The 9722-nt window shown below is 36.6% G+C and overlaps 1 protein-coding gene across 2 annotated transcripts; it reads right to left on the reverse strand.

Moving 5' to 3' along the window:
* Nucleotides 1–596: 596 nt before the first annotated feature.
* LOC126777555 (uncharacterized) lies at nucleotides 597–9125 on the reverse strand. 2 transcript variants are annotated; one of them, XM_050500614.1, is made up of 7 exons: nucleotides 8983–9125; nucleotides 3807–3944; nucleotides 3513–3616; nucleotides 2775–2877; nucleotides 2200–2347; nucleotides 1702–1755; nucleotides 597–1605 (listed from the first exon to the last, which is right to left on the reverse strand). In XM_050500614.1, exons 2-7 carry the CDS (start codon nucleotides 3924–3926, stop codon nucleotides 992–994), a joined length of 1143 nt encoding a protein of 380 aa, XP_050356571.1. In that variant the 5' UTR covers nucleotides 3927–3944; nucleotides 8983–9125; the 3' UTR covers nucleotides 597–991. The 2 variants fall into 2 exon arrangements, with proteins under 2 accessions (XP_050356571.1, XP_050356570.1); XM_050500613.1 differs by having other exon boundaries at nucleotides 597–1626.
* Nucleotides 9126–9722: the final 597 nt, after the last annotated feature.

Raw genomic sequence — 9722 nt, forward strand, 5'->3', positions numbered from 1 at the left:
TTCATATGAAAAGTATTTTATATAAGGTTTTAAAGCGTATTAGACGCATGTATTCATACGCCGAAGTTCTCTAAAATAGGTTTAAAATAATAATATATTTACGAAAACATGCATTTTCGTGTTGATAGTGTAAATAAAGCTTTAGATAAAAGTATAAAGGCGCGGTGAGATCTCCGTAATTATATTATTAATTTAATATCAGTCGATACCATTGCTTTTAAACATAAGTTTTATTTATTTCATTACATTAAATTTTCTCAAAATGGTATAAGAACAATATTTTAAGATCATAAATAATTTCTTTTTTAAATAAAGCTCTATGTTGCTTACGTATTTTTCATAACAATTTTGTAATAAATTACTCAGCTCAATGTGCATTTATTGTATTTATAAATAATTATATTTAAGATAGTTCAATTAAAATGTATTTTAGTATTTAAATGTACTTATTAAATAAAGCACTTAACGAATTGATTCTTTCATTTTGTAAATAATAATGATTTTATTATATATAACATTTACCTAACTACTTTTAGTAATACAAAATAAAATACAAAGGAATGGAAACAATGGTTGTTAAAATATATACATTAGGATATTTTAAGAAATTATTTATTTGTTCATAATTTATATCCAAAGTTAGCTACCTGGGGGTATAACATCGTGATCTACTACGAGTATGTGTACAGCGACGAACGAGAGTCTACAAAAGTATAATATATTTTATGAAACTTTATCTCTACACAACCTGAATATTCCATTGACGTATTGATATATTATTTTTCATTTAAATATTATTCTGTTGTCCTGACAGGTAGACATTTGAGGATTAGTAAAATAATACTATTACAATTTATTTTATCTACTCGACTGCTTCTAATGAAACACAATTAATTAGAATGTTACTTTCATAAGAATATCAATCTTAAAGAGTATAAGCGTTTTAATAAAATTCACAGCACTCGATCAGCCATCTACATACATTCTTGAATTAACAGGATTCAGTCGCCTCGTTACGATCTTCGATGTTTATGGTGACGCTGGCTTCTGAAATGTCGATGGTCATGTCCTGAGTCGCCAGTGGGGCTGGTCCGATGTTGATACATTCGACTGAGTTGGCGATGCACTCACCGTTGCATTCGTCGGAGTCGTCTGTTTCGATATTTGTACTCGTATTATCGAAGTACGGTAACTTGTATATTCGATTACCGATCGGATTGTTCGGAAGCTGGCCGGTATCGAAGTGGTTGAATCCATTGCTGGAATGCGCTATTTCAGTCAGTTCTTCGGTCGATGTCTGAACGTTTATGAAACGCGTCGAGGTCGGCGAGTCATCGCTCTCGAACATGCTCTGCCGTTGGCCGTTGAAGAACCTAACGGACGGCGTCCCGTCCTTGGGGTTTGAGAACGCGACATAGCAGGCAGAGTACGGAGGAGGCGGCTCCTCTCTGGTGATGAGTTTGCTGCCGTCGGTTGCGCATTCGGAGTATGGCGGAGGGAGATCAGCATTGAATATGACGTCGTTGCCGGAGTCGCTTGATTCGGAAGGATAAGCATCGAATTCATTCGGAGACGTCTCCGCGTCTACACTGAGAGGGTGACGGTCTGAAAGCATGTGTGTGAGTACTACGGAAAATTAAGAGTTTTCAGTACCATACATAGTAACAACACGTCCCGAATCTCAAACACGAAGATACTTACTACTCGTAGCGAGCACGTTGGGCGTCGGCCACTCTTCGGAGCGTCTTCTGCGAGCTGCGAGACAGGAGAGTATTCATTTCAGAGATATGTTTATTATAGATACGCCTGTATTTATTACCTTCCAAGCTTTTCGTTGCATTTATATTGATGCTATCAAATTATATTTTTGTAGTTACCGACGATAAACAGTCATCAGCTCTAGCCGATATAGTTAGATAAAGATATTCTATCCTCTTGACAGATTTTCGATCACGAAAGTCGTTCTCAATGAAGACTGGCCAACTGCGTAGGGGACGTTTCAGTGCACGATTGTTGTGCTAACTTAACAAACCGCTCGGCATCTTTTTTAACAACATCTTGACAGAAAAGCCCAATAACTTTTATTGGTATGATCTGGGATTCGAACCCGGGACCTGATGATTTGCAGTCATATGGCCATTATACCAAGGAGGCGGTCAAACTAAAATGTAAGTATAGCGAGAGGCGAGCGACCCGTACAGCTCGTACAGCGCGTGTAGCTGCGCGTGAAGCAGCGGTCGGTGGCGCGCACGAGCAGCAGCGCCGCCATGAGCAGCAGCGCGCCGGCGCCCCAGCCGCGCCACGACCACCACTCGCTCGTGTGCTCCGGCCCGCCACCGCCAGCCGTCTGCGTGGGACACGGCGCCACACCATTACTATCTCGAGCTTAGCTTGGTTTCGTTAGTTTCATTTGTTAGTTCTTGGGTGAGGACTCTACGTATCGTAGAGCACCCTTTTTGTTTCCACTTTTATTCCTATATATAAATTAAAATGAATTTTGATTTATAAATTAATTATATATTTTATACAATTCTTTAGAAATTTCCTGTAATTCGATTGTTTAATCAAGATTTAACATAATTTATCTGTTGAAAACTTCCTCTCCTCTTCCTTCTCCTTAAAGTAAAAGGAACCCAGCATTTTTTTGTTTTTTATTAATAAAAATGTTTCATTCTTACTGTAATATCATTATTAAATTTTACTATATATTAAATGCTTACAATTACATTCTTCTAAATAATCTGAATAATTGATTATTAGAGGAGTGATAATACCGAGGCCTCGTGGTCCGGCAAGTGCCAGGGCGCGCCCAGCGGGCCCGGGCGCCACGAGCTGCCCGACGTGGGTTGCGCCGCCGGATCAGCTGAGTTACCAAGTCTGCAAGAAAATACAAATAATCTTAATTGTACACCATTGCAGTACAGAACAACATTTGTTTACCATTTTTCTGAATGTAATCGTTTCAGTTTTGGTACGCGCCATAACCAGTAGTGAAGTTAAGGGTACAGGAGGCCAGCAGACACATAACTTTTTTTTTATATGCGCCGGGATGGCAAATGATAGAGTCATTTGATCCACCACCCACCTGATGGTATGTTATAGAGTCCAAACGCGAAGACGGCCAGTACAGTCGGGAAGAATGTTCTGTACTAGCCGTCCCCGCCTTGCCGGCCCGCAAGATGCCTCTTCACGCCTCGTTTGAAGGAACCCGGGTTGTAAGAGGAGGGGAACACGTGAGCTGGTAAGGAATTCCATATTTTGGAAGTGCGACAAAGAAAGGAGTTGCCAAATTTCTTTGTGCGCGATGGAATTGATGTCACAGTTAGGCGGTGACATCGAGAACCAGCTCGTGTGGACTTAAGAAGGAAGGGGGAAGCAGGAGTTAGAGAGAATAATTCCTCAGAGCACTCGCCGTGATACAGTCGATAGAAACCTCGTTTAAAATTGGTTATTATATTGTAAAAATCCTAACAATGCATGTAATTTATTCAAATGAAAGAATGCAATATAACCTAATCAGTTGTCTAAGCTGGTTCGGCGTGTAGAGCAAGATCTCGGGGTGATGCACGTGCGGCCAGTCGAGCCGCGCATGCAGCTCGCGGAGCCGACGCAGCTCCTGCAATAACGTGACGTAACGTAACGTTGCCTTCGTAGTATACATTAAAAAAATCAAGCTAACTTTATTATCACACGGCAATGTTATACGATTGATTGAACTTATCAAAAGTATGGTCTACATATACTTATATATATTATAATATTTTATATACAATCTAATATTACTTCAGAGGTACAACCTTGTTTACCTGCATGTGCATCTGGTGCGCCCGCGCAGTGATCTCGCTGAGCTCCGCCAGCGTCACGCGTCCGCGCCTGCGCCGGTAGCGCTCGATTTCCGACCATACCGGCGGCACGGTCGCCTGCATCCTCTGACTGGCAACGGACTGTTTCGACAAATAAATACTGATTTGTAGCATAGCATATATACAGATCAAAGGTAAATATTACTTAAATATAATCGACAACACTAATCATGACCTTACGGATTGATGGAAGGAATGCTATTAGCTTTTCCCTTTAAATCATAAACATGTCATTACAATCATCACATTACAAAACATCAACATCATATTACAAAGGTCGCAAGGAAGGGTAAATAATTTTTATTATAGAACGCAATGTGCTTACAGGAATATTTAATTTCGCCCTTTTCGCACTTTAAAACAATGTGTTATAAAAATATTACATACAAAACGCACAGTATTATTAATAATAGAAACAACATTACTTCTAAGATTTACATCAACGTTATTTATGTTAAAGTAGCGTGTTGGTTAAATTACCGTTTGCGTCGAGCAGTAGCGCGGGCAGCCTCGCAGCCCCGTAGCGCCGCTTAATGCCCTAATGCTCAATTATGTCATATTACTAAATACGCACGCTGAGACTTTTTTTACTGTTACTTGTACATTCAAATTATTGAAGTTATTTACATTTATTTAACGAATTAGTAAACCGATGAGACAGACGGCCAATGAGAGCCGTATTGTAAGTGTTCATTACCACCACCATCTGATTGTAAATTAAATACTCTGGGATTGCTGGTTCATATGCTATATATTTAATTGAATTTAAATAAAAAGCCTGATCAAAGCCGCGGCCTTTTTCGTAAGCACCCATTTAAAATTACCTCACCTTAATATTTATTTTATTTTTGCTGCTATCCTAAATATACATTATACGAATAAATAAATACATAAAGGTTTTAACGACGCAAGCATTTTTTCGGTCAGAGTTCCGACAAGCCCATACATCCGATTATAGTCTCATGTTTTTTGAGTGCTGATCAATACAGTGCCCACAGATTTGATTTTCAAAGGTCAAAACTTATGAAAGCTGATTTATACGTTGTTTTTTTTATACTGGACCTGCAACTACGGATACAATGATCAGACAAAGTATTACCAAAATTAACTCCAGAAATTCAATTTTTTTATATTTTTTTATATTATAGGTAGGTGCACGAGCAAATGGGCCACCTGATGGTAAGTGGTCACCAACGCCCATAGACATTGGCAATGTAAGAAATGTTAACCATCGCTTACATCGCCTGGGATTGGGATAGGATTACAACCTTGGCAACTAAGATGTTATGTCCCTTGTGCCTGTAGTTACACTGGCTCATTCACCCTGCAAACCGGACCACAACAATACCAAGTACTGCTGTTTTGCGGTAGATTAATCAGATAATCTAGTGGGTGGTACCTACCCAGACGAGCTTGCACAAAGCCCTACCACCAGTAAAAGATACTTGTTCCTTCATTTAGCTTAACAAATATGTGATTCGATATTAGGGCTTGGCTTTTTACGTTTGATTGGAAAACTTCAAAATAACTCAGTAATTACAAATGAAAATTAAATTTTATAAAGCGGTTCCACTATTACGGGATCTGATTAAAATATGGAATTAAAACTACCGGTACCTCCTACGGAAGGTAAGAGTAATATTATGTCTCAAGATAGTTTTGAAATGACTAACCTGCACTAACGGGCTACGTCTGGTTTCTGTGTGGACCGCTGATGATGACGTTTTGCAAATAACTTCGGTTTGTGTGTATAAGAATATTAAATAATATATTATTCTTAATGAAATAGAAAGTGCATCAAAAGTGAAAACGAAGTTTTACATTTTTAATTCGTCGCTTTTTTATGTAAGTTTATGAGTCAAATTAATTTATTTTGTTTCTGAAGTCAGAGCGAATCTTTTTTTTAGATTCTGTGGTATTTTTTTCTGTGGTTTTATTTGAAATTCTATTATGTATTTCAACTTTATAATTTCTTAGGGTCTCCTCCCCTTTTAAGAAGAATATTTGGAGTTTATTGCACCACGCTACTTTGTGTCGGTGGATACATGCAAGATACCTCGCGATGTTTCCTTTACCGAAAAGCACATTAAAAACTCAGCGGTGCTTATCCGAACTTAATCCGGGAATGTTTCGTTAAGATCTATGTGTTCTCTCCACTTTTTTTTCCCGAACATCAATCCCCGGCCATCTCGCCTGAATAATCGGATAAACTAACTATACCACAAGCGAAATATTTGTCGTATTGTTTCTATCCTTGACAAACTAATATAATTTAGAATTTAAACGAATTAACTAAAATTAAAATTAACATATTTATACTTTTCACCTTCATGTATATATTTTTTCTTTATAGACAAAATGACTGCTGCATTTATATTTTATAGTTTAGTCTTGTAAGCTTGTTCGGTGTTCCGATATTATCGTTATTTTCCGGAAATTTAAAGTTCAACGCTCTTCTTGGAGCAATTCGATTTAAATATACAGACAATTATTCATTAGCCGCGTAGCAACCTGGTGCATATTATAAGCTTAAAGTTTATTTCGATGATAAAAATCCGTAGTTATTATTGTTCGATTTGCACAAAGGAAATATAATTTTATTCAGTTTATACGTGTCGTGTTAATCAGATTATTCGTTGTAATATTAATCCGGCAGAAACACAAAAAATTAGTGTAGCTATCTGTAATTTTGATCCGACCTTAAGGAAGGACGTTATGTCACAGTGACGTGTCTTATGTATTCTTTATGGCTGTTTCTTATATGATATGTGTAACGTGTAAACTGACTTACTATTTTTCTCAAACGACAAATATACAATAACGTTTATATGCCGTGTATGCACGGCACGGCTTACTCCACGTATTTAAAAAAAATGTAATCTAGTATGTTTATTTTTTTTTTTAACGTAAGCTTTTTTCAAATCAAAATCTGTCGTCCTTTATGCTATTATACGTTAAAAACAATATCAATTTCAATACCATTTCTCGAACCAACTGATGTTATTAGCCGCAACGCGTACGATATGACCGCACTGTTGACGTCCCTTAGCTGTATACTCTTCGTATTGACGTTTTGACCGCTCATACATCACAACACGACATTATGTACTAACATTGTATCTTTGTTTAACTTTTTTTTATAGTACATATTTTACATTAGACATTGGCGCTGTAAGAAATGTTAACCATCGCTTACATCGTCAATGTGCCACCGTGGGAACTAAGATGTTATGTCCCTTGTGCCTGTAATTACAATGGCTCACTCACCCTTCAAACCGGAATACCAGAGTACTGCTGTTTTGCGGTAGAATATCTAATGAGTGGGTGGTACCTACCCAGACGAGCTTGCACAAAGCCCTACCACAAAATTGTCTCGCGTATTTGATATTTTAAATTATCTCTTAAACTATGCAACCAAAAAACAAACTGTAAAAAATAATTGCATCTAATAAAAATTTACTTGGTGATAAAGCAATTTATTTCTAAATAGATTGACGTGTTGCATATGAAAAAACCCGTCTAATAGAAATATCACTCAATAGATTACGACACGGTCGCGGTTCCATAACTATATATTATCTCTTTAACCATTTGTCCAAATTATATGCAGTAAAAGGGAAGAGTCTTTTATTTTAAACATTTGAGACGATAAGTGTAGTTATTTTTAATAAGAATTCATAATTGTTGATAATATGACCAATAAACATGACCTAACGATTTAAATTATTTTTTTTTTATATAAAGAACTAATTTTATGACTTAAACATAAAACTTAGATATATGCTGTCGCTGACTTTTTTGTAGACATTATCAAGCTCTACAACTTTTCTCGAGAACTCAATCATATATCTCTCATCGTTAAGGCAACGTTCTTAAGAAACGTTTTCGTTACTTTGACAAATCCGACTACCACGAAAAAGTCTTTTCACTTTTCGGGTTAATATATAGCATATGACACTCACAAATAATGTGACTTTCTATTGGTAAAAGATTACCCCCTACAAACTCACAAACTTTACCTTTTTATAATATTAGAATAAATTATTAAAATCGACTCAGTAATTTTAGAGTTTATCGATTACAAACAATCAAATCATTCCTCTTTCTTACATTACGATATATATTATGATATAGATAAAGAGCGCGCTCAACGTCACTTGTTTGTGCGAAATTTTGTTTTTGAGTTAAGTTGGGCTTTACATCTTAATCCTAGACTTATTCCAACCGACACGTTCGAATAGCAGTATCAAATTACCGAATCAACTTAATCGAATGGGATTTCATCAGATTGCACTGAAAACATGTATGCCGAAAAAAAAAGTATACCGAATTGAAAAAAATACGAGTATGTCCCTAAATTAAATTAATCTAGCTGTTTACCTGCGATTTACAACCGGACAGAAAGGAAACACTTATATACAAAACACACGCAACCCTACATAGGGAGAGTTCAGCAGTGCTCTTCTGTAAAAACTCACGGCTTATGACGATACGCTATTTTCACGAGTGTGTTGTTTAAATGTTATAAGTTATCACTTACAGACGTTTGACGATTGTGTTTGCGTTGAGTTTAGACTTTGTTCTTACAGAATAACTTAACACTATCCCTGCAATGCAGGGATAGTGGTTACTAACAATTACTACTAATTAACGACAACCTGACCACAGAACAAGACTATTTATATAGACGTAACGTAGCTAAAATTTATACTTTATATACAAGAATTGATAATAATAGCGTATGTTAGAAATTCACCCATTTTTTTGTAGGTATTTTGACTAATATTGTTAAGTTATGTTTAATTCCTCCTTTAATATTTTGATAATTTATTTCAAAATATATTAAATTTTCCATTTTCGCATATAAATATGTAAATATACAAAATAATATCACCATATTATGTCGCACAGGTATACTAACATATAAGACGAGAGGTATACGGTGGTGTGACTAGCCGCTAGTGCACTAAGCATTGTAAACAAATCTGGATAAAACACACATACATATAATAGAAGAATCGAGAACAATTCACTTACAAATTGACTATTGAATAACGATATTCATTTAACCATTGCACGTAACATTGATTGCACAAATTAACGATTTCTCAAAACTCACCGAGAGCGACTCGACACCGAGCGAACACTTAACAACGGGCGACTAGAACATCACTAATGACACATGTTAACTACACTGATTAGTTAAAAACGATATTTATTGTGTATTTTGTTGAGGTTTTGCATAAAATACGTGCAACGCAAAGCGGGGTTTCAAGTAACTGTTGGGAAGGTGTTCCGCGCAGGCGCAGTGGCGGTTCACGCCGACGGCCGAACCAGATCCTTACACAACAGCGTTGTTAACTTCGCTCGTGTTAAACTCGCTGAAGTAAGCGCACTGACGACACGTCCTGCAAACAAACCCTAATGCTATGTTCGAGGTCAATCGCATTTATACATTTACGACTATATCAGTAGTCAAATAATAATTTAGCAGTTTTAGTCCACAATCACATTTTGAGGCTCTACATTCCATCAGTCATTATTATTATTATAAATTACCAGTCAGTATTATATACCCGAATTATATTTAACGGATTGTTTTAGAGTTACGAACCGTTAAAGTCTTATTCAAACATTTTTTGAGTGTTATAACCGGTCATCAGTCGGTTGCACATTGTAGGTCAGCTTAAGTTTCGATCCCGACATTGGCCTCATGTCTTACGTCGCATCTAACTCTATAGCCTCGCAGGAAATCCATATCCATTAAAGGTTTAGCGAGCGAATTTCAACTGCAGGTCATTAATTTCACACTCACCGGCCACATCGAAATAGTTTTTAATATATTTATCAGTCAACTAA

This window comes from Nymphalis io, chromosome 23 (genome assembly GCF_905147045.1).
Source record: "Nymphalis io chromosome 23, ilAglIoxx1.1, whole genome shotgun sequence".
NCBI lineage: Eukaryota > Metazoa > Arthropoda > Insecta > Lepidoptera > Nymphalidae > Nymphalis > Nymphalis io.